The 26681-nt window shown below is 33.3% G+C and overlaps 3 protein-coding genes across 5 annotated transcripts; all 3 read right to left on the bottom strand.

The window, feature by feature from the left end:
- Positions 1-3425: 3425 nt before the first annotated feature.
- Positions 3426-8085, bottom strand: LOC139839697 (probable LRR receptor-like serine/threonine-protein kinase At4g37250). Its single transcript, XM_071829830.1, has 2 exons — positions 5973-8085; positions 3426-4359 (listed from the first exon to the last, which is right to left on the bottom strand). Exons 1-2 carry the CDS (start codon positions 7660-7662, stop codon positions 3665-3667), a joined length of 2385 nt encoding a protein of 794 aa, XP_071685931.1. The 5' UTR covers positions 7663-8085; the 3' UTR covers positions 3426-3664.
- A 390-nt stretch (positions 8086-8475) lies between these two features.
- On the bottom strand, positions 8476-14624 carry LOC139839699 (protein TIC 21, chloroplastic-like). 3 transcript variants are annotated; one of them, XR_011757032.1, is made up of 5 exons: positions 14322-14624; positions 13885-14142; positions 12334-12540; positions 11994-12180; positions 8476-10970 (listed from the first exon to the last, which is right to left on the bottom strand). XR_011757032.1 is itself a non-coding variant. In XM_071829831.1 (4 exons), exons 1-4 carry the CDS (start codon positions 14592-14594, stop codon positions 12067-12069), a joined length of 852 nt encoding a protein of 283 aa, XP_071685932.1. In that variant the 5' UTR covers positions 14595-14624; the 3' UTR covers positions 11799-12066. The 3 variants fall into 3 exon arrangements, 1 of the variants encoding a protein (XP_071685932.1); XR_011757033.1 differs by having other exon boundaries at positions 8476-10605; XM_071829831.1 differs by lacking the exon at positions 8476-10970 and having other exon boundaries at positions 11799-12180.
- Positions 14625-15670: 1046 nt separating this feature from the next.
- Positions 15671-18342, bottom strand: LOC139845353 (reticulon-like protein B10). The gene is made up of 5 exons (XM_071835614.1): positions 18163-18342; positions 17860-18001; positions 17712-17781; positions 17444-17617; positions 15671-15955 (listed from the first exon to the last, which is right to left on the bottom strand). The coding sequence occupies exons 1-4, from the start codon at positions 18300-18302 to the stop codon at positions 17451-17453; spliced, it is 519 nt and encodes a 172-aa protein (XP_071691715.1). The 5' UTR covers positions 18303-18342; the 3' UTR covers positions 15671-15955; positions 17444-17450.
- Between the last annotated feature and the right edge of the window lie 8339 nt (positions 18343-26681).

Here is a 26681-nt window from a genome sequence, read left to right as displayed (position 1 = left end):
AAATGCTTTATTAACCGATATACAATATTTATATGTGTGAGTTTCATTGATCCCTTTTTAATTGCTTTTACAATATATATTTTTGGGCTGAGAATACATGCACTTTATTTTAAACTCAATGGATACAAGTACATACTAAATTCTACACTGAGTTTGAACCGAAAATCCCTTAGCTTTGGTAACTGTTAACTGCCAGTTATAAGAACTGGTGGGCGCGAGTAGTAGTATATGGATCCATAGGGCTTGACATCCCCGTCCGAGCTAGAGCGCTAGCCTTTTAACGGACGTATGCTATTTGAGAAGCGTACACGTTGGTTTGCGTGTATTATTAAGATGATTATACAAAGGGTACAAATTATATAAGCGTTAAAGTTTAGTTACCAGGGTGCTCAATTTTGTAGAACCGATTGATAAACGTTTCGGATGAAACAACTGAAATCTTGTGATCCACCTTTTATGTAAAACCTATTGATAAACGTTTTGAATAAAACAACTGAACTTTTGTAATCCACATTGATATACGGATTATGTGTAATATTAAAACTATGAACTCACCAACCTTTGTGTTGACACTTTTTAGCATGTTTATTCTCAGGTTTCGTAGAAGTCTTCCGCTGTTTGCTTAGATGTTAGACAAGCTATGTGCATGGAGTCTTACATGACATATTTTTCAAGGAAACGTTGCATTCACCAAATCATCATCATGTATCTTATTTTGACTGCATTGTCAACGGAAGTACTGTTGTAAACTATTATTTATGGTGATTGTCTATATGTAGAAATCATCAGATGTCGAAAACCTTTGATTTAAATATTCATTTATGGTGTGCCTTTTCAAAAGAGTGCAATGTTTACAAAACGTATCATATAGAGGTCAAATACCTCGCAATGAAATCAATGAATGACGTGTTCGTTCTTATGGATTTGGAGCGATCGTCACACTATTTATAGGAACAACTTTGAATGGGCCTCAACTGTGGGCTTTAATCTTGAACGTCCACGTGTCTTTTCATCATGCATTCGTAACCGTTAGATTCGCGTCGTTTCACTTCTTACAACTGTAATAATGATGGCGTTTACCTAGAAAATAGTGCGTTTGACGGCTGATTGGAAGTCTTTGGTGTCAGAATCACTCATGATGTTAGTTAAACATTATAAAAATAAGATTAGACATTTTTATGATGTACAGATATCATTTCGCATGCCGTACCGCTTGTGGTGTTAGATTTACTTAGTTTGGTCACGTACAAGTACATTTTGTACCCAACCAAACTTGGGGGACTTAATGACGTGCGTCACGCCATGGGTGACGTCACGTGCAACGCATGATGTCCAGCACATGAACCGGTCGGGAACTTAATGTTGTGTCACGTGTAACAAACATGATGTCCAGTAAACGGTCAACTCATGTACTCAATTCACTGTCACGCCACTGGTAGCGTGACGTACTGTTAAGGTTGACTTGGTATTGCTGAGCTGGACCACTCTCCTACAATTCGGGAACGTGGAGAACGTGGAATAGGTTGTAGGCATGATTAGGAGGTTCTAGTGGCAGTTATAGATCGTGGGTGCTATTATCATGCATAACCGTCATTTTTCAATCTATAAATAGCACACCCTGGCCTCATTTGATGCCTAATCAATGATCTAACCAACTCGCATACACTAACCTTCTTCTGTAGCTTACCTTGGAGGCTCGGAAAAAGACAAAAAACACCACCACATCCATCCCCCATTCAACCGAAGGAACCCCTTCCGAAAGTTAAATTCTCTTTTCAACTCACTTGCACTCAGACCGAATAATTTTGGTTAGATCATTCAACATAATTTTTTTCCACTTATAACCAAGAATTACTATACTAAATATCATTAAATCTTTATTTTGCCCATCTTTATAACTCTCAATCACTTATTTTTTTTTAATTATATTACTCACATCAATGACATAACTTTCTTTTATCACTATCTGTTGTAAAAGTACAAATTAAAATTTAATATCAGATATAGAAAGAAATAAATGTATGCATATAAGTATAGAGTAATCTCCCTCTGCTACCAATTGATTTTAGAGTACTAAGAGACTCTTGAGCTTAAATGTAGGACATGGTGTTTGGACTGTTGATCGTATCTCTTGTTTCAGAGCTAGGCTATAACCCGAATGTGGTGGACGGCGCAGTGGGCGCACCCCTGAGCGCGCACAGTGACGTGTAACACTCCTTGGTTAGCAACAATGATGAGTGGACTCGACTATCGCTCGAGGGGTGGCCCAGATGGACTTGAGTTTGAGGGAAGGTATAAAAGTCTAAGGGGCCCTCTCTCTACTACCAATTAGTTTTAGAGTACACCTCAACACCACGTCAACACTTCCTTTATATCATCAAAGAAATAACAAATGAATGCGAGGATGTAGTCCGTTATACAATATGCTATTTGATGACATTTTTGGGTAAGCGAGAAAACCCTCCTATGAACGAGCACATTGGCTCCCCCATAAAAGGTAAAACCTCGGGTAATCAAGCCTCCCGAGCGCGAGACCTGGTATCGGGTGAATTGCGCATTATGCGCACCCTCTAATCACAATCCCTTTTAGAATGGCTATGCTATTTGATGACATTTAGAATGGCTAATGATGAATAACACACAAGTGGCTAAATAATGTCATTGGTGTTATATATGACGGAAGACAATTACGATGGAATGGTTAAGGGGAGTAATATGTACACAACTCATTTTTATTATGTACACAACTATCATGCTTTACACTGTTGTACCATACAACACTGTAAAGCATGATGGTTGTGTATATAACAAAAATAGGTTGTGTACATGTCATCACCCAATGGTTAACGGACGGGAATGCTCTCACAATAAAATCCGAGGGGACGACTTGGAAGAAAATAGTACATGACGGGGCTAAAGAACCCAATAGCACTCCAACATTGTCTAAAAATAAAAGCCTTACCAGTCATTAACTTATGTTGAGATATACGAAAAGATGGCCCATTGTTTTGTTATATGAATGACGGGCATGACATAGACCCATTTACACGCTGGCCCGTTATTTTGTTAAATATAAATGCAATTAGCCCATAAGGCATTAACATAAATAAATATAAAATTATTTTCAACACTTTTCACTACATATATGATATGTACATGTCCTTTTTTTTTTGTCAGCTACATTATTTAATTAGCTGGGAAATTCAAAATTATTAATATTATTATTTTTCTACTCCAAAACTAAGGCATAACATATGAAACATTTGAGACTCTAATAGTAAGTTTCAGTCTTTTGGATAGATTTTAGTGGAAATGTAATACGATACTTTGCATTTAGTCCAAATGAATAAGACTTGATAAGATAGTGACAAAACAAACATCCATCTGTTTGTTAAGAGGATCAATAAAGTAAAAAAATCTAAAAGTGCCAAATATAAAATCTTACTTATGACTTAAGGAATGCATGCTACTTTTATTAATCAAAAGAGAAAAAAGATGAATAACATACAACACGTTTGAATCACATTATCAACATTCATCAATCGTCTCTGGAATCTTCATTTTGATACATAACTTACAAGTCAAAAGTTTCAAAGCTATGCACTTTAACCCCTTTTTTTCACCAAGTTGTTACCTTTTGAACCTTTGTGTGCATATTTCATCATCAAAAAGATTTAGATGCTATCTTTTCAAGTACTTGCAATGCCTCTTTCATAGAAGGCCTCTTTTGTGGATTCAATGCTGCACAACTAAACCCGAGCCTAAAACACGTGAGTGTGGCTTCACGTCTACCATCAACATCAGTCCTAATAGACATATCCGTTAGCCTTAAGATCGAGTTCTCATCGTCAATACTTGACGAACCTGCGTTCCATAATCCTAACTCCCGTTCCGAGAACAACTTCCCCGATATTAGTTCTAGTAACACAATACCAAACGAATAAACGTCCCACTTTGGGTTTGGTTTAAGGTTCTTCATTGACTCGGGTGCATGATAAGGAGACGTGCACCCAAGTAGCCCTGTGGCTGGAGCCATGTACGGGCTACTACTCGCTGAATGATGATGATTATGATAACCGTGATTAATCATAATTTCTTCACGTGATGATATTGATCGTTTACTACCAAAGTGGCGGTTTGATCCTTTTGTTTTATACGCGTGTTTACCTGATATGAGCCATTCTAATCCAAAATCACTAATGATCGGGTCCATTTCTGACGTTAACAGAACGTTGCTCGGTTTTATGTTGCCATGTACATGTTTCTTTTCGTGAATATAGGCTAACCCCATTGCAACCCCTTTCGCTATCTTGAGTCGAACCTCGAATGGTAACTGACATGGAGATGAACTAACCTTTTCTGTAATAAAAGCATAAAATAAATAATTTAGTACACAAAGTTAATTGATATATATGGTGTTTATACAATTAAACTGTGTCTATGTATGCTACTAGCCTACTAAAGACTTTAGTGGTATAAAAAATCAATTGCTATAGCTATAATTCATGATATTCGACCAAAAATATATGTTTAGTCCCTGTTTTTAACATATTATGTTGGAAATCACAAACCATTGACTCTTAAAGATTCATTTTAGCATAAAGGTAAAAACATGCCTTGTTTTATATGTATTATTAATATTAATATTAATTATTATTAAAATTATAATAATATTAGGCATAATAGTTACAAATATGGACGGTTGATAGATAAAACAAGTTGTTTGCTTTGTAAAACTTTTCACACCTCAAATCTGTTAAATTAATTAGATCCGTTATTGATAATATCTTTCGTAATTAGACGCTCAAATGTCACATGCTAATGGCTAATTAACTCTTGCTTTGTCATGATGCTTATGGAATTTAGTTGTATTCTTAACATTTGAAAATTAAATTGAGCAAACACGTAAGTGTACTATTTTGTAAGTTACAGTGATTATACAATTTAAAAACTTTCAACTTCAGATATTGCTAACAAATTAATTAGTTAATTAGAATAATAAAATCATTATCAACTAGGAATCAAAGTTAACCAAGGAAAAGATTATATATACACTTACACTTATGCAATAATACAAATACAAATATTAAGAATTATATAAATGCAAACTAGATCCTTATAAACACGCTTATGAACTTTTTGCTGTCAAAAGTTGTGTCATAAAAAAAGTACTAGTAGCATTTTGGAACATTACTAAACTGGATTTAATAAAATTATGTTGTGAAAAAAAATGTTATAAAACTTTCAGCTAGAAAATACTCCAGTAATAGTAAGAACTAGAAAAAATCCGACCGCGCGTTGCTGCGGTTGTATTCGACGCGCGGTCCAATTTGGATATACGATGTCCGTTTCGCGTATAGTTAGTCGTGTTGTATATGTATATATATGTATGTAATATAACCCGAAATATTTATTTTCTTTAACGATGTCCGTTTCGCGTATAGTTAGTCGCGTTGTGTTCGTAAAATTATTTCGAGTTGAATGGTGGTCTCGGAAAAATTTAACTCGAGCGTGAATATAGGGCCCGTTATTTAGTGTTTTTTTAACGATGTCCGTTTTGTATATAGTTAATCCCGTTGGGTTCGTGAGATTTTTTCGAGTTGAACGGTGGCCTCGGAAAAATTTAACTCGCACCGAACGAGAAGATAGGACCCGTTATAAATTCGGTTGGAGTAAGGTTTTTTTATTTTAATTAAATTATAAATTTACGTTTTTTAACCCTGGAAAAGTGTAAAGTTGAGGAGTTGTTGTGTAATTTGTGCGAAAGTTGGAGGATCATTTGTAGTGTGAGCGCAAACTCAAAACCACAGCTCGTTAAAACTGAAGCGACCAAATTTGGGAGGAGGTTTAGTATGTAAGTATAATATAATATAATATAATATAATATAATATAATATAATATAATATAATATAATATAATATAATGTTGAAATGAATTTTCAAAACAATTAAGTAAAAAAAAAAGAACTTACTGTAACCAGCACTAGTACCAGCTAAGCTTCCATTGTTGACATAATCATAAATAACAAGCTTTTCATCTTCACCCCAATAAAACCCTCTTAATCTCAACAAATTCGGGTGTCGTAACTTCGCAATAATCCTTACAGTATTCTCAAAATCGCGCATTTTCTCAACCCCACTCTCTCCAATCCTTCGAACAGCAAACGCCGTCCCACCACCGCCGCCACCACCGCCCAAAACCGCCTTGTACACTATACTCGACCCGCTTGCACCCAACACATAAGCTGAAGCTTTCAACAATGTCTCAATCTCCAACTCAGTCTCACCATCTACCATCACTAAACACTTTTGTTTCTCTTCATCACCTTTTGACTCAACCTTTATATCATTATTAATATTAATATTAATATTAATATTATTCTGATTATGATTATTGTTCTCTTGATCAGTATCGGACCCTGTCCCCGTTTCTGATGATTCGTCCCCAGTGACACCGTTTAAGCATGAACATGTTGTAGATTGTGGCGGTTTGGTTGTCGTCGTGATGTTTTTCGTAATATTCGATTTGTTGTTTCTGAATACAACGAGATCATTCTTTTGATCCTTGTACATTTTTTTCTTGCGCAAATTGTACGCGTAGATAAATAGAATTGCAAGAAGAGCAATACCAGCTAAGTCTCCAACCACAATGGCTGCTATTTTAGCTGGCTTGACTTTCAACCCACCACCATTTGTATCTACATGTCCGGTGGATGATGACGTGGACGATGATGTGGATGATGATGAAGGAGGCGGGTCCATGTTTTTAGGCATGACTGCTATTGCAGCAGTAGCTGAACCATTTGAAGTAACATTTGGTGGACTTGATAATGATGAAGGGATTGTGCACATTTTATTAAGTGGTTTTCCACATAAATCCAAATTCCCTGCAAAGAATGCGGTTTTCGGATGCGATAACAATAACGACTGTGGGATTTCGCCAGTGAGGTTGTTGAACGAGAGGTCGATTGTGGCGTTTGGGTTTATTTTCGCGACGAATGCTGGTGAAACAGAACCTGAAATTTTGTTATTTGATAGATTCAAGTAACTTAACTTTTCGCCACCGAAATCGACAGGTAAAGTTTCGTTGAACGCGTTAAAAGACAAATCTAGAAACTCAATATTGTCAAATCCACCAGGTATACTTCCAGAAAAAAAGTTGTTTTTTAGAGAAAGTCTAGTTAAGGTGTTTAAGGTGGCTAAACTTTTTGGTAATTTGCCGGCAAATTCGTTATCGGATAGATTAAGGAACTTGAGGGAGTGCAAATCAGATAATGAATTAGGGAGTTGGCCAGATAAGATGTTTGAGGATAAAGAAAGGGACTGAAGAGATGAAGAATTGAAAATGGAGGGTGGTAAGCTGCCATTTAAGGAGTTATTAGAGAGATCAAGGGAATGAAGATTGGGAATGATTCCCAAATCTTGAGGAATGGAACCAAGAAGTTGGGAATTAGGAAGGATTAAGGTGGTGACTGAAGATGATGGGTCACAAGTGACACCTTTCCATGAGCAAGGAGTTGGGTCATCATAGTTCCAGTTATCAAGAACAGAAAGTGGGTCAGAGAGAATGGAGTATTTGAATGAAAGAAGAAGGATTCCATCAGAGTTGAGTGAATAGATTGAAGAAATTAAAAGAGAAAATGTGAACAAGAAGGTGATCATGATGATGATGATTGGTTAGTTGGTTGGTTAGTGGTGAGGAATGTTAATGGAGAAATGGAGTTATTATTAGGAGATGAAAAGGAATGGAAGGTAAACAACTATGAGCATTGTTGTTTTGGTGAACAAAAAAAGGTCAGAAAGAAAGAGTGGTTTCAGTGTTGCAGAGATAGAAATATATGTGGAATTTAGGAATAATAAATAAATATACTTACTTATTTCAATCACTACAGTTTTAGTATTCAGGGTCATTCAACAAGGGAATCCATGCTACTATTTGTTTAAACATTTTTTTAATTTAAATTTTAACATCACTTTTTCCTAAAAAGGAGATAATGCCTTTTCTTTAAACCTGTCTTGTCTTATAAATCATGCTCAATTCTGAAAGCGGTTATATTATCATTAGGGATTTAAAGAAATCTATCATAAGCATGCATTACGAACTTGTCCTCCATACACATTATACACATGTAATGTAAATTTACTCTACAACAACAACAACAACAAAACTCAATCCCAAATATGTAGGCTATGGAGAGATAAGATGTAGACAATCTTTCCCATATCTTAAAATAAGGACAAATCATTTTTCAACTCAGAGTGTAACACCTCAAGAGTAGAGAAAATTCTTCCTCTCAATGTTTTATGAAAAGAGAGATTGCTTCCGAATGAACCTCCGGTCAATAAGTAGGTTAAAAAAAATCAAAAGTATGAGACCCCATGAAAATGGTAAAATCAAATTTTCATGGATTTTAAACCTGCCTAAAGTTCAATTGAGACTTTAAGTGGCAGTCAAGTCGCTAATAAATCGACGCTTGATGTTGACTCGATTAATGGAGCCAAATGTAATGTACATTTACGATAGATTTATAAAAATTCAAGTGACTTCATCAAATATGTCAAGTCACCGTAACATAAAACGGATAAGATTTTCATGTTCAGGCTACTAGAAAAGTAACGATATTTTTACTCAGATGTATGTATGCGACCTAATTGGTCATATCTCGTGACCGTTTGTGACCAAACTCTCCCTGACCACCCCAAAATATGTTGGTAGTTAGGTCTGAAAAAAACTTCAAATTGACCGATAATGTTACATAAATTGGAACATTTAAATATACTGTATAGTTTAAGTTTATAAATATGATGACCATTTTTTTTTTAAATAATCAATCAAGGTATTTTGTATTCAGACAGAAACTGGATAGGAGTTTATGAATATGATGACCATGTTTTTATAGTCAAATGAATGAAGGTATTTTGTATTCAGACAGAAAATAGTGGGGTATGTGTGAAAATTATTTGAAAATAATAGTAGTATTAGTATAGGCGTGGAATCTTTGTGTTTTTTGCTACAAGACATACTCAATGAGTTGGAACCCCACCGCCTGCTCTGCAAACATACCTAAAACCCAAAAACAGAGGGAGAAAAAAAAAAGTAATAGTAACTGTTTATTTACAAATAAGTCCATGCGTTTGTTAATACTTTCGATTGACTTGTTGATATTTTAGACTATACTCCATCCATCCCATATTAATAGTTTTAAACAAAAAAATATACATTTTAAGAAATCTTATCATTACACTGTACTATTTATGTAATTTAAAATTTTATTCCTTACTATCACCTATTTTTTTTTGTCTTATATGTAAAAGTTAGGGGCGAACTTTGTCTTATTATTCTTATATATTTATGAATATGAAAGTAGACTATTAATTTGAGACGGCTAAAAATGAAATACTGAACTATCAATATGAAACATAGAGAGTAACAAATAAGTTCTCAGCTTGTAGAAACTAGATGTGTCAACATTCTGATTTTTAGGAGATAACTTTATAGCAAGTTTCGTTATTACAGGCTGGGTAGTTACTAGAAAGGATCATAGTATCATACTAATGATGTAGACAAATACACAAAATTCTCGGTGAAGATGCTACATAATTGGCTCTCACAATTCAGAGACAAGTGTTCTAATAAGTGGATAAGTTGTCTAATCGTTGGCATGTTGAATCATATACATAATGAGTTGGTTTAGATCGATCTTAACCAGATGATTATCAACTACTTTTTTCAATCGAATAGGAAATAAAAATCATTCATTATAGAATACATATGATTCAACTGCTACAAAATCAAACTTCACCATGTATGTACTATAGGTCTATAGCAATATAGCATACAATGATATTCTAAGGTTGAAGTTTTGATATATTGAGAATAGATTTTATCTTCAAACCTCACTAGCAACTTATCTTGAAATGACAAGGAAAATGTTCAAAAAAATCACAGTAAAACCTGATTAAACCGCATAGATAGAGTACAAGTATTTACCATCCCCGAGTGGCCTAAAAAAGTGTCCATTTATATTATATTTATCTTGACTTTATGGTACAGATAAAAGTCGTAACATATATAAGTAAGGTATACAATTACAGTTTAACAAATTATAGCTTTTCAATTACTTTATAGTAAAGTTTGTGACACTAGCATCAAAAGATGTAAATAAATAGTACTTCCGGCTTTTCTTATCGTGATTCATGGTCTATTACTTAATTCAAAATTTCATATATGTATGAAAGTCAATAAAACAACCTTTATAAAGAATACTAGAAAGCCTCCACACTAATTAACAATATTCAGTTACTTGCATGATGTGGTAAGTATCTATATATATATGTTTGTTTTTTTTTTTAACCAGCAAAATGTGTATATAATTTTATTTTATCATCTTCAACTCATCTACGACAAATTTTATAAACCACGAGTTCATATAAGGCAGCTGAAATTTGGTATTTATGCTTAATGAATAAATAGAGTTTGAGCTTGTAACTAAATATACACGAGCACACTCATTTTGATCTAAATTTGGATTCGGATTGATACAAAACCAGTGCTTCGAGCCTTCTAGCATTATTAAGACTGTCAAGGTACTCGCGAGATTTATCCTGAACGAAACATATAATTAGATTTAATATGATCCGTAGATGTTGATCTATAAAAACTAACCAAATCACAGTTGAACATAAAGACTACTATAAGCTAGGACCCTACTGCAATGACTAATCAGCCATTAACCCGGCAACATAACCTTAACCTTGGCTATATGCAAATATACAGAGTTTATCTTGTAGGATGGGGCCAAAAATGTTGCCATCAAAGTGGGTATGTAATGTAGAAGTGACCAAAATCCTACTCCATAATAGAGCTTCAATGAATCATTTATGTGGCTTTTTCTATCATCCCGTGATTCCTAAAAAGCTTCCACTTCCACTTTTGTGATGGTGACCTTCATTACCTCTTCCAAAACTTTCTACAAGTTCAAAATATTTTCTCAATATAAACGGGTAGATAAGGTTTTCATGTTTAGGCTACCCGGAGAAGAAGAGTATTTTACTTAGATGTATGCGGTCTAACTGAGTCATCCAGATGTACGCGCCTAATCGTGTTATCATGGGACCGTTTCTTACCTTTTTCTCAGTCCACCTCAAGATTGTTGCTAGTAAAGTTTGAACATGAAACCTCTTGTGAAAATATCATGAGCCTAACCACAAAACGATATTGGGATGGTTCAAGATGATGTTGAGGGTAAAATTGGTTTTCTCAATGATAAGTAAATCCATAACCCATTGTCCCATACAAGGCAAGAACCATCCGGATACCACTAAGTTTTGAGTGTTGCGCCTTGAATCACTTAAACTTGGTACCCTAACAACAATGGTAGTACATATTTAGTTTGAAAGCTCAAAAGAATAGCCAATAGGCAAATAGGCCAACAGTAAGCATCCAACGAACCAAATAGAAGGTTTTAGATTGGATTGAAGAACAACTTTAATATAATCTAACTTCAAATATGTTCTAATCTAACTTAATCTCAACCATTGATGATTATTTAAGATGATAATTTCACCACTGATTGGTAAGGTTATTTAAGATGATAATTTCACCATTGATTGGTAATGTCATATTTGCCTATCTTATTTTTCAACCATTAATTAGTACTTCAACCATTAATTTGGTAATGCAAACACAAATTAATTTCATATTTTATTATTTCTTATTTATTTATTATTATCATTATTAAATATAAATTACTTAGTACCTCTTAAATTATTAATTATTAGTTATAAACGAGTTATAATATAGAATGGTTTCGTTTACTTCACATATAAGCCGAGATTGTTTTTTAGTGAACAAATATTACCACAAAATGATCAAAGACGTCAAATTTTGCTAAAAAATTAGCGACTCATGGGAAGAAAACACTAGCACCCTAGTTGAAGCACACTACAAAAGTCTATCAAGTGAGACTTTAAGAAACAAAAGATTTATTTACCATCAAGCAACAAGCATAGCCTTTTCATCCGCTCATCGTTAAAAAACCTTGTTGAGTATGCAAATGAAAAGGATTATGCTGCCCGAGCAACCGGAACGGCATCTGAAGGTGGTACTGTAACCGATCTTAGTAGCTCCAGAGAGAATACAAGTCCCAAGAAATGTGATAGAATCGTATTTGCACTTGCCTGCAACCATCAAACAAGGATGAGAACATAGAACAAACTTATAACCAGTGGTTCACAGTATTTATTTTTATAATCGTTAAAATTTAAGGTCTAATAAAAAAAGTAAATGGTAAGTAACGAAATTCAAGAGCTTGAATGAAAAGTAAAGTATACCTGGACCAAGAAAACATCCAACGCAAGAATAGGGCTGTTTCCGGCAGCGATACCCCGGTAATATGAATTAGATGATGATGTTGTGAGGGCCTTGGCCACCAGCAGTCCAACAGTAGCTTGCATCCCAAGAATGGCAGCACCCATACCCAAAATGTTCACAACGATTCCAGTTTTCAAACTGTTTATAACATCAGAACGAGGGGGAGCCTGAAAAAATACATGTATTTGTATCACACCAATTATTTTTCTGGTTACAGTTCAGGAGATTAAGAGCTAATTTCATTTATCAAGATTGTTTAGCAACAAACACATCTAGAACAAGTACAAACAGGCCTAGAAAACGCATCCCCATGCCGAGTGCTGCATGTGTCACTGGTTTCTTTTTTTCTGATAAGGGGTCACCATCTCATATATACCTAGGGTTGTAAAAGTCGACCAAGTCAGCCGATCAGTCAGGGATTAGTTGGGTTTTGGGACTAGTCAGACTAGACTAAGCAAAAAATCACTAGTCAACATTGGACAACAGGTCAAACCGGTCAAAAGTCGGAAAAAGTCGATGAAAATCGGAGTTATTCGATCAAACTTCAAAGTCAGACAATTTAGGTCAAAGTTGAGGTTGGTCAACATTTTAATATGAATTAAAATTAGGGTTTTGGAGTATATGAAAAGGGTATTGATATTTCCAACACTCAAAATGATAAATCCACCACATCTATGCAGTAACTGTTTGTACTGTACAAGTTTTTAATGCATGAATGTGGTGGATTTATATGTTTATGTTTGTGGGGGATGATTCTAACACATCATTTTTTGATCCTCACACACCTATTTTAACCTTTTACTCTTCTAATAATACTCCATTTCTTTAAATTGGTGTGTGAGGATAAAAAAAGAGTGTGTTAGAATCATCCCCCTTATATTTATGGTTCTCACTTCTATATTTTACAAATATAATAATATGTAAACAACTCAAATTTGACTAGTTCCTACAAAGTCCCCGCCGATCAGTCCCCGACTATTGACTTTTACAACCATAAAATATCCACATAAATCCTATCCTCGAGACAATAATATAATATAAAAATGCGATGATACTCATAACACACACCGGGGAGATGTTTTTAGTGACCTACAGCCTACTCTAAACCAGATTAGAAAGCATTTGTTGTAGAGACATCTAAAATTGAGCAGCTGCTTCATATCAGACATTATATCAATATATATGAATCAAGCATAACATGTTTTTCCATTCCAACAATTGATGGAACTTCTGAATTGTCGAACTGACAACAACGATAAAGCCGTTCAAAATCTTTGAATTAACTGCAACATGCCAACAAGCTTATGCTATATCTTTAGAACTTAGAATTCATAAGTGATGTATCTTCGTTACCAATTTGTTAGAGACGTATATAAAAAGAAAACAGTAGCATGTCATTACCTATTACTCCAATTTGTTACTACAATATTGCTAATTAATCACATAACAGTGTAGCTTATGAAATTCATGTAATCATATGCAAGTAGAATCTTTAATATCAACGAAGGTACCTTTTCAGGGTTATTCACAGTTTTACGAAGCCTATCAGAAAGACGAATATAACCAAACGACATGAAAACGGAAATGAAAGCAGCAACAATACCACCAGCAGTAGCATAGAACGTAGCTGGTGAAGTGACCTTTCCAGTGATCACAACCGAAAACGAAAGGATAACGGCAGCTACAATTGTACTAACAAGCTGTCCCCAAAACCCTAAGCTACCTAATCTCTTGAAATACCTTGATGTACTATCTAATCTTTTTGCAACCTACATGATTAATTCAATTCACAATATTGAAAAAAGTTAAGAAAATAAAAAATACAGTACATTATTATTCAGTCATTCATAACATATGGAAGAAAAAAAAAAAAAAAAAAATTAATAATAACCCCAAGTAAATAAAGAAATTAAAATAGTGAGTATATAGATTATAGTATACGGAGTACCTGAGCAAGTTTAGCTTGTTCGGGGTATTCATTGTAAGCGACGGAAATGGGAGCTGGAGCGAGTTTATTATTAGGGTTTTTAAGGATTAGATGGCGATTTGATTGTTGCGAAAATAGAGATGTTGATGTAAAGGAAAGAGATTGATTAGTAGAAGACGAGTGGGAATTAAGGACGGAGTGTGTTTGCCGGAGTGTGGGTAGTGAGGGCTTTGTTAGAGTGAACGACGGCGGTGCATTGCCGGAACGAGCTGCCGGCAGCAAAAAAGTTTGCATTTCGGAAGTGGGTAGTGTTGAAGGGGGATTCTTCTTTTCATTTACAGCAACTATTTTAATTTTTAATATTTCAATTTCAACACATAAATTAAATTAAAGACGCTTAAGAAAGAATCAAACTAACGTTAACTTTTTCTTTTAATCAATGTCACGCATGTATCACGAATTCTTTCTTTCAAGTAAATACATATTTTAAATTTTAATGAGCCAAAAAATAATCATTTTGAAGAGTCAAGTTGTGCGTGAAAGTTTGGTGACATCTCAGATTGTGAATGCTTCGCGTTACTATGTTCTAAAAGTTCGAGTGAAATCGTAGACCGAACTCGAGGTTTAGTTTGAATCTTAGTAATATTTTGAACGTTCAGTAGAAGGTGAAGTTTTGTTCATCTTTAGTTACTAGCTACATTATTTAGCTGAAGGAACGTGTACACCTCATGATGCAAGTAAATAGATATTGTGTGGTCTTTTTGAGGGGCGATTAGTCCTGATACAGCAGATCACTCCGATTTAGTAGTTGCTACACATAAAATAAGATTCGTGTAGTTAACTTACAATTCTTATTAATTTCATTTAAACTTCTACTTACCTCACATAAAACAAGTGTATTGTCGTTTCTTTTCTATATAACCAAACTGTTAAACATTTTTCAAGATATACATTCATGTATAGTATTGTTTCAAATCATCCAAAGAATTCCATTGTTGATGTATTATTTACATGTTAACCATTGTATATTGCTAATTTGCAAGCCTTGATTACTTGACTTCATCTCATACTACTGGCCAATTTCATTAGTCACTAGCCAATACTGTATTAATGCCTTCTCCTAAACCTTTGACCACCTAAGTTATTAAAAAGCAGCTGGCTAAGACGCAAAGAGGCTGCTAGGATCCTTGATAGGTTAGCAGCAAGTGTTGCTACGAACCCAGAAATGGGGACAGCTGATCTTACAAGTGACCTGCATTTTTTATACCTCGGGTGACATCTTTAGAGCAATCAAGAATATGCAGAGAGGTGTGGTATCTTGTATAACGTACGATGATGAAACTAAAACATGGGAAAGTATAAGCGCTAAGTAGCAACAAAACTATAATTCATTGCGACCATTAAGAGATAATCAGTATATACCCAAAAAAGGTGCGTAGACAGAAAGGTACTTCACATAACTTCTCACACTATGTATACTTCCGGCAGAACAAACATGTCAAAAAAACTTGCTACTAAGCACCAGAGCCTAGAGGCATGATCAAAAACAAAGTATTAACTTTTGAGACCCATTGGTAACCATATCTCTGTCAAACCTTTGATGTAGATGTCGCCCATACTAGACTTTTGATCTTTAAGCATACGGCACAAGCTACCTGAACGTAAGCACCAAGCAAAAAAAAAAGTAACTGTTAGCCCATTATATTGTAAACGGCACAACATTAGAAACACACAAGTAATTTGTTTCATATAACACAATGATTTTATTTTTATGTATAAATTTTTAAAAAACTGTTTTACCACGTTGATACAAAGTTGGTAGATTGGTAAAAAGACCTTATATTTTAAATTATCCAACATATCCCTAGTTACGCTATCCACCAGACCAATGACCGTGTTGACTTGAGAAGCCATAAAACTTTAATGTGATGTGAAGAAAATGTACATCTTGCACATACAACGATTCGTTAACAATCTAGATGTCAACTCATAATATCTGCGCACCAAAGTTCCACCGAATGCCGGTACAATAAAATACTCTAGCTTTGAACAATTGGAAATAGGAAACACGGGCAACTCATGAACAAATTATACTAACAAGCCAGCAATGAAGTATGACTAAACATGCTTTCAGTTGGTGGAATAAGTGTTATAAATAAGACATTAATTAACTTAGCTAATAGCACAATAATAAAACATATTTTAAACATCTGGTGCACTACATAAAGTTTATTTAATATACTCTCATTTCCATACATAATGGAATTTACAAAGGTATGAATATGATAAACATAAATATTTGTCTATACTACCTGATCAATTGACTGCAGACTTAAAAGACATGCAAATGAAATAAGTGTCTAGCATCCACTGGCAGCCTACAGAGCCAAATTTAATGCAAAACAAACAAGTACACATAGAATTTCAACCAATAAGTACATTTCCCAAACCTTTCCTTGAATATTGAAGGCCTCCAAAGATCAAACTCTGTCTTGTCTATAATCCAGCCTTCAGTTAAGCACATAATGTTTAATTAAAGGTTCAAAGACGAAAGCTTAAACACTCTCCCTACATAACCAAGAGAGGAAACCCTCTCTACTAGGTGAACAACCTCCCCATTCCACAAATCATCAAAAAACTTATCTGCCCAGCCATAAATGTTACTAATCCTATAGATGCCATGTCAGCTCATAATTTAAGCGACGTAAAGTATTAAATATGTTTTAGAAATGTTACAAAATGATTGTGCCTTGATTTCAGTTAGTAAATTGTCAACAAGAATTGGACTTTACATGTGGCTCATAATGTAAGATTGATCAACTATTTAATTGTATCGTTATAATATATACACTAACGTGCAACACATGGTATATAACACTAGTATCTCCTAAATTAGTAGGAAGTTTCTAATGTCAATAAATTAGTGCCATCAATACACAACTAACAACATCAATAAACGAAATCAATCACGTGACCTATTTTCAGTTTTAAACTGTAGCATAGAAAAAGAAAGAATGAGCAACTTATAATTTAAGTATCATAGCTGCCACATACATAGCCTACAAAACTTAAGAACCAACCAAACATGTACACTCTTTTTGTATATTATTCTTAGTTTGAAAAGGATAAGGAAGCATACTTACCAACAGCTTATTCAGTCTTCTTTTGCTTGTTTAGGGATGTTGGAATTTTTTGTAAAATGGGATCAACCTTCTCGAATATTGTGCTCATGTACTTGCGTACAACTATAAACTTTTCATCTACTTGACCCTGGAATGTCTCGTATAAGTAAGGAACTGACAAACTAAGAAGAACCCCTGAAATAAAATGAAGGTAAAACAGTAAGTCGTGAGTAATATCAAGCTTAGTGTCATAGAAAATTCGAAAGTGTAGCACAGAAAAACAGCTCACCGATATAGATCAGCGTAAGAAAGTTGAAAAAACTACCGACATAGGAAATGAACCATAAGCCGAAAGCAACCTGAAAATACAATACACATAAAACAATTATATAACAAATGCTTTCAAGTTACAACTCAGAAAACAAGATCAATATTACCAAGATTAAAGTTCTCAAGTTTCCATCAACTGCAATTTCATGCAAGGTTGCTAAAGCACTATTAACCCACACTCGTATCTCATCAGCAGCAACAAGAACCAATTCCTCCGAAACATCCAGATCAGGAATCGGTGGCAAAGGTCTACAATTAAGCATACACAATCAATCAAAAACATTACTGAAAAAAACATCATCAAATAAACCGAATAAAAAAACTACACATAAAAATAAGATTGCAGCATTAATCCATTAACAATAAAACTAAGCATCTGGTGATCAAAATACCATGAAGGATACACACACCTATTAAGCAGAGAAGCAGATTTAGCCCAAAAAAAGATGATCACAACCAATAACAGTAAAGTATTAGCAACAAATGCTAAAAAATTATATCCTGCTTTTTCAAACAGAATCCACATAACAGTTGAACCAATTAACAACATGATTCCACCGTAGCTTTTCCTCCATAACAATGTATCCGCAACTGTAATACAAAACAATCGGCAACTTAGATTCAAATATATCAATTAATCAAACTATTCAATCCATTCGACGGAAATTGATTTGATCGGAAAAAAAAAAAACCTAAAATGCAATTCGAATGCAGTGTAATTGAAGAAATTATAGATGATATACATACAATAGAATCATATGTAAAATGATAATGATAGATACCTGTACCACCTCCGAGAGCATCGTAGACTGAAAATTGACGGAGTTCGCTCATGGTGATTTAGGGTTTCTATTTTTGATGGAAAAGGGGAGGGAGATTTTTCAAGGGGTTGGTAATAAGTTTATGAAAAGCGTTTTATTTTTATCTTCTGTCCGTAAAAGGTTTATTATGCGTAGATTGTAACGGATTGGTCGAACTGATCTTTCGTATATCGTGCATCATAACATGTACAGTACATGTTACGCTTAATAACGACACCAAATCGTTGCACCACAACGACTCTGTGGGCCGTTGTCGGTCAAGCCGTTGTGCTGTTGTAGGGGCGGACAACAATAGAGACAACGGGGTTTGAGTCGACGTGGCGCTAGGGTATTCGACCAAAGGCGTTGAACATTGACATTTTTTGGATAAGAAAAAATACAAATATATTCAATATAAATAGGATTTTTCTAAACATAACCTTTAGGGTTATGCTTAGGAAATTATTGTGTGCATGATTGATAGTACAAAAAGATTAGGAAGGTGGTTATTAAAAAGTTAGTGGGGTTAGTTTTCAACTAGGTACAACTATTTAATGCATGTCTTAAAAACCTAACCCTTAGAGGGCTATGCTTAGAAAAATCCAAATACAAATTATACACACGCATTTTCCTTTTCATCTTCATCATTCTCTCAAAAAATCCTACCAAAATGACATTGTCTTAAATAATTCGTTAAATATTGATTCACTGAAAAATGGAACCGTATCACCTGCATCAGTTTATGTAAATGAGCACCACTACACAAAAAAAGGTATTATCTTTCTCACGTTATATCTTCGTATTGAGCAACACTTATTAAAGGGTATTCACAGCCTACAGATGAGAAACGTGTGAAGTTCAAAAAGTTTCAAGAAAGTGCCCAAAATAATATTGAGAGGACATTTGGTGTTCTTCAAAGAAGATTTGTGATTCTGAAATAGCCCATAAGATCTATAAAATTCAACAAATTAAGGGAATACATGAATACTAGTGTATTGTTGCACAACATGATTCGAGAAGATAACGAATTTCAAATTAGCTCAATTGAAGAAGCAATGATTGCTGACCCAGAGAATCGTCCAAGAAGGAATATCATAAATAGATCAAGGGATATGATTAATAGAGAGTTACGAGATCGGAAAGGGACGATAAACTATGAGACGACCATACCAATCGCGTTTGTACCTTGTCAGTAAACTTTGTAGTGAATACCACAACAAATGGTCTAAACAAGGTAGCTAACTACTTCCGCCGTACAATTTAACAGTCTCAGATAAAAAAAAATGGTGTTTAATAAATATCATCATCTCATTGTACTTTTATTTATTTTACATTGTTACCATAAGAGTACCTTTTTTACTTATTCAAATCTATTTATAGATGTGAACTATTAATTTGAGAAAAAAATCAAAAAGAAAAACGAGAGTATTAAGTTTGGGACAGAAAGAATAATTATCTTAACTTTAATAAAGGTATTGGATGTAATTTTTTGACATAATATCGCAGATGATCATGTGGTTTGTATAAAAAATTACTTGTGGTCCTTGTTCCTTTCTTTATTCATGGATGGTTCATATGGTTTGCTTTTTGAATCATTGATGGTTCATGTGGTGCATATCTACAGGAACCATCCTTGACGAATAAAATGCAAAAACCACATGGACCTCCGGCAATTCAAATGCAAATCATACGGATCATCCTTGACAGAATAAAGTAGAGGGACCGTTAGTGATTTCCGATCTAAACCACGAGGACCATTCGTGATATTTTATTTAATTTTTTAGGTAAAATTCTAAAGTCGTCATCATCTTCCAAACATTTAAGCAATTTTTTTTTTTTTTTTTTTTTTTTTTAAAAAGCAAACATTTAAGCATGTTGAGTACATCAATATAATTGTAACAACTCATTATTGCTTTGAATTTGCTATGTGTTGAAGTCGTCGTTGGATCATCGCATTTCGTTTTACATAAAAATAAATTGTGCACATGTGAATGCTGACTCTTTTATTTTCATTTATTTATTTTTTTCCAAATATATTTTATACTTATATATATATATATATATATATATATATATATATATATATATATATATATATATATATATATATATATATATATATATATATATATATATATAAGTATAAAATATATTTGGAAAAAAATAAATAAATGAAAATAAAAGAGTCATTTGATTTCCACTTTACAATTATTTAAACTAGCTGCAGACCGGCGACTTCGCGGGGTTATTCGAGTCATTAATTAAGAGAGATGCTTCGAATGTTTGTATGACATTAATATAATAGCATTCGGTTTCACAAAAGTATTATAAATGTCTATATAGTGTTAATTCAATCCAAAAGATTCATTTAGTTACATATACCTCAATTTGTGCTTGAATTAACGATTCAATCTTTTTTTTTTTTTTTTCTATCTTGTATCATTCTTTCCAATTGATCAACATATGCCTACACAATTTACAAGAAAATAATCTACTGTAGCAACAAAATGTTTTTGATGAAAAACAAAATAACGGTTATATATTGAATTTATTAAAAGTAAACACAGTTCGTATAGTTTAAACTAATTAAGTATGAGTAGGAACCTTTTGACGATCTCTAGTTCGCTTTGATGATTCAGCAGACTTGGCTCTTTTCAGTTTTAGCTACAACATAAAAGGAATGGTTACGTATGTAAAGAATATTATCATTCATATTGTTTCAGTAATTCGATATAGCAACATGATCGCCTTTATCAACATCACCCAAATACAACACACATCTTCTCCTCACCTTCTTCATCTCCACCAGTCATAACCCATTTAAATAAAATCACCAATAATCTCCATAATAAATCCATGTGTAACAATATTGGTTACACAGATCCTCTTATGATATTTAAAGAACACACATGTAAAAAAGAATTATAAAAGTTGGCACCAATGTGTCTGAGTGCATTTTAAATTTAAAAGAATACATATGAAAAAATGGTCTGAGTATAGAGTACATATGCACAAGTGGATCATAAAGTAATTGTGATCTTAATACATGATCACAAATGGGTCAGAGTACATCTTAAAATTAAAAGAATACATATGTATAAAAGAATTAATAAAAAAGCTGACCTAGTAAATCTTATTTGTATTCAATGCATAAGTGTTGAAAAATTAATACAGGTTAACATTTAGCTTATGATCAGATGCAATTAGTAGTTATTGCACTTGTTGCACTAATAAAGTATGTCATTTCATCATAGATACAATCCTAAAATGAAATCTTAGTGAGCTATATACCTTCTTCAATGCATTTTTATTAGATTCTAACGCATATAGTCTAGGAAATAAACATCGTTCCAAACCTCCTTAGATGTCATTCTTTTCCCCACCGGCAAGCCAAGAAAAGAAAAAGGAAGAGATGATGGGGTGCACGAAAGTGATCTGGCCAAATCAGAATTTCCCAAAGCAGACACATTAATGCCAATAAGCTTGCTTTCAGAAAACTTATTCCGAAGACCTGAAACATCACCAAAGAAACTAAAGATACTTAGAAGATTAGATGCATTGTCAAGAGACAACTCACCGAAAAAAGCGCATCATCAGCGTATTGGAGGTGTGTTAAGGATAGATTATGATGCCCTAATAGCCACACAACCTATTTTGTAGTCACTAATCAAACCCGCATCCGAACACTTCCAAAGTCACTTGGTAAACAGATAAAAATTAAAAGAATTACATGCCAAGAATCACGTGTGGTATTGAGAAGGACCATACGGCTTTTGGGATTCGAACCTATGTTTTGTGGGAAAAAAGCACTGCACAAGTAGAATACAAAGATGTCTCAGAACAACAAATGAATCAATGAGAATATAAATTTTCAAACGTACTATCGTGTTATGTTATTTGTAATAATACTTACCAAAATTTGGGTCAAGGTGGTTTGTGCAAATTCTTGGCAAATTTTTACCATCTTCTTGTTTAATTTATTCAAGTAAAATTCAGAATCTGATGATATTCTGTTCTTAGTATGTTAGCAATGGAACCAAACACTACACGTACATGTAAAGTAACAATACCATGATACACATTTCTAAGAATGTGCCCACCAGATACTTCACGCCTAAATTTGCACAAGGACAAACATCAAGATGAATTACAGATAAAGTATTCCATTTTAGTAGTAGAAGTATAGGTGTTGAAACGGGTCATTTTAGTACAGGTCAAAACATGTCAGTCTCATCTTAGTCGACCCACAAACAATTTGTTTTATCGATTCTCATGTAAATGTATAAAATGGACTGCGTACAGCCTTTAACAATAAGATAACATAATTAACTAATGCATAGAACCATAAAGTGTATCTTATCGAAATGAATGAAAAGTGTAATACCTGGATTAACCAATGTTGGCGTATTATTAACACCATTAAACAATGTGAGTGCTGTGAAACTTGAAGAAAGCAATGCCTGCATATTAATACTTTTAACCAATGCCCCTGGATTAAAGTCAATTATATTTCAAATTTTTGATTATATGAACATATAAGTTAATCAGAAATAACCTAATTAACTAATTAAGTGATTTGAATTTTTTGATTAATTGAACACATCCGAACAATTAAGATGTCATCATATTTGATATCATTATTTGCAGTCTGATTAATTTGCTATATGACAAACACTAATAACCTAATTAGCCTCTTTTTGATTATATAAACAGGTTTGAGATCAAAGATCTAAATGCACCTGAATGTACGAATTTTTTAAATTACCGAAGTAACTAAGTTGCATCGCGATAAACATATACCCACTAACTTATTATTTTTTTAATTTACCAAAGTTGCTGTACAGTAGCAGCCCAGCAGCAGCTGCAGCCTCCCATTTTGACAAACGTTTAACACCTATTTAGGCTCGACACACACAAACATATTATATACCATTAATAAAGGTTGTCGGGAATACTTTCTGTCACAATCAATTTTTTTATTGAACTTAACCATTTTTAACTTACGGGCCCACAAAGTAGGCCCGAGAGTTATTTTAATACCTTTACCCAAATTGACACCAAAATTAGTTATTGACCACAATTCTTATCCATTGTATTTGGAGTGACCCAAATTCACTCCACATCTCCAAAATGACATTATAAAGCTGTTGGAAACTTCAAATTACTAAAAATAGTACAAACAGGTCAAAATGGACATTTATGACCCAAATGAATCGAAGGTTATGACCCCATGTCATATTATATACCGTTTCAAAATGAAGCGTTGTATGGTTTTGAGAGTAACCACTATTTAGTATACCAATCTAGGAGTGTTGGTTCGTAACTGTTGATCTTGATTTTCTATTTTATTTGTGTGGATTAACTGTTACAAACTTGTACACCTAAATAAATACCGCATTTATTTATCAAAAGTAAAATAACTAAAAATAAGAACATGCACATTTGAATATATCAAATAGTATTGATTAAATGGAGAACCATGACCTGCATATGATATACTGATATATTAAAATCTCTAGTCGCGACCTAAAGTTCTGACAATGCATCAGTAAAGTGAGAAATTAGTTAAACATCATTAAGTATGATTTTCTTAACTTTGATTTAAAACATTATATATAAATGCTATAAACGAACCTTTGACTGCCAAATTCATTGTAATCTTCACCGTACTTCGCTTTTTTGGCTTCCTCTACCCACATCTGTATGTGCCCGCAACACTTTCATACGGAGAAAGATAGGCTTACCATGTACCATCAATAGCACCTAACATATGCCAATATGCTATAAAACATTAAGATCAATATCGAAAACATCAAAAATAGTTAGCTGATGAAAATAACACTTGTGATATGCTATTGTTAACTGTGAAATCATATTCAAGATAAAAAAAACAGTCATATATATTCAAGTAAAAAAAGGTCAAAAACAGTCAAAATAGTAAAAAAAAAAAAAAAAAAAAAAAAAAAAAACAATTTTAACCTTTTTTATGTTGTGATATACTAATGCTAATGCAGTCAAAAACAGTCAATTATCAAGATAAAAAACTGTCAAAACTAAAAAATCAATTTCAACCTATTATATGTTGTGATTTGATAATGGTAATGCACTCAAAAACAGTCAATTATCAATTTTAAAATTAGTTAAAAAAGGTCAAAATACAACATCTTTGCTTCAAGTATGTTGACTGCATACCTTGTCAAATTCATCTTTTGCAAAAAATGATCAACATGTTTTAACTTCAGTGTGCAAAAAACATGAATTATAGTCCAACTATTATAACTTCAGTTCAACTAAACAGAAATAATGGTGTTTTGATAACTTCAGTTCAGCACAAGGCATCGGTTTTTTCTGGCAATACTAATTGACTTATGCACAAATCTGCTATATCAAAATAGTCAAAAAAATATTGTCATAAATAGTCAAACTAATAAAAATAGTAAAAAAGAATAATCTAAGTTCAAAGATCTATGACGGTAAAATAATAGCATGAACTTGGGATTGATCATAAGTTACCATCAATAGGCTTAAATCTATATCTCTTTGTTGCCCTTGTACCTTTAGAGCATCTCATATCTAGAACTAAATATTAAGTTCAAAAAATTGAAGTCGCACACATTGTATTCAATAATTTATGTAGAAAGTAAAAACAAAAATGTAAATAGTTATCAATAACCATCATTGCCTCAACAACACATACCTACTCATAATCAATAACTAAATTGCAAACATCGTTATTTCAATAAAGTTCCTGATTACGAACTTGAACCCATTCGAAAAACTCAAAGTTAGTACTCATAATCTATCATGTTTACACAAAACATGTTGTTTTGGGTCAGCCTATACATATTGATCTTTAACAATATATACACATATATGAATATGTAATCAAAACGACACTAACCCTAAAAGGCAATTGAACAATCAAAGCCCCAAATCCCAATACCAAATATTTGAGCAAAAATATTTATATGAATACATAATAAGCATATTAAATCAAGATCATTATCTGAATCAATCCTATGAGACCTAATTACAAATTCAGATTAAATAAAAAGATAGCAAATCGACATACCTGATATTAATGATGTACAGTAGGAACAACACTAACGAACCCTAATAGGATTGGAGTAATCGATTTGATTGTATCGTTGGTATTGAATACGATTTGCGATTGCATCTGATACAAAAAAACAACAAATTTTAATTATATAAATAGATAAAAATCGAAACAATAAACGATATGCACCTCTGTCCAGTAACTTCCGATTGTCTCATATACGGAATCATATTGTTGAACGAATCGAATGTATATAAGATGAAATCAATCGATAACTATTGATTTACAATTATGTAGTTACAGATATGATAGATCAGATGAAACAAAAAATTGGTAATTGGATTTACAGATATTGTAGAATATGGAGCGAGTAATCGTTTGCCGAATATATTCATTGATGAAGGTTAACGAAAGAATCCTAATCATGATGTGCAGAGAGTATATGATCGAAGGGATACAGCAAGGAGCAATGTGAGATTGAACCCTAATTTTGCGAACATGATGCGTATGTTTTTTTGTAAAAGAAGGGTATCGTGGAGAATTTAGAAGGGCTCAAGGTGACTTATCACGTGATATGGTAGATGGGGTGGGATGGAGGGTTATGATTAAATGATCTATTTAGATGAATGGTTAGGATTGAAAGTTTTTTTTTGAAGATATCGCCTAATTGTGTGTTTCTTATTAGTGTAAGAGAGATTTGCAACAGCTATATTAATGTTTAAACTATCCGGTATGCGGTAGAAGGGGCAAGGTCCTAATGGCGAGCACCCTCGACAACGCAAGGCAGGGCGAGAGTGAGGGCGGTATTGTTAGGAGAGATCTTATGTCTAAAATTTATTTTGCAAATCCTTTTTTAATTTTTTAAAACCATAAAATCACTATTATATTAATGTCAAAGATACATTGAAAAGTTCAACGATAACTAGTGCATGTCCTACATCATACCTCGAGACTATAGAGTGTTAATCACAATGTGAAAAAATAACGAACTAAAAGTTTCAGAATTAATACTCACGCTAACATAATACTCACATTAGCTTCAGCCTACACATTTTTTTAATAATAGTACGAG

Source organism: Rutidosis leptorrhynchoides, chromosome 4 (genome assembly GCF_046630445.1).
Source record: "Rutidosis leptorrhynchoides isolate AG116_Rl617_1_P2 chromosome 4, CSIRO_AGI_Rlap_v1, whole genome shotgun sequence".
Taxonomy (NCBI): Eukaryota; Viridiplantae; Streptophyta; class Magnoliopsida; order Asterales; family Asteraceae; genus Rutidosis; species Rutidosis leptorrhynchoides.
Note: the sequence above shows the minus strand (reverse complement) of the source record. Positions and strands in the feature narration are given on the sequence as shown.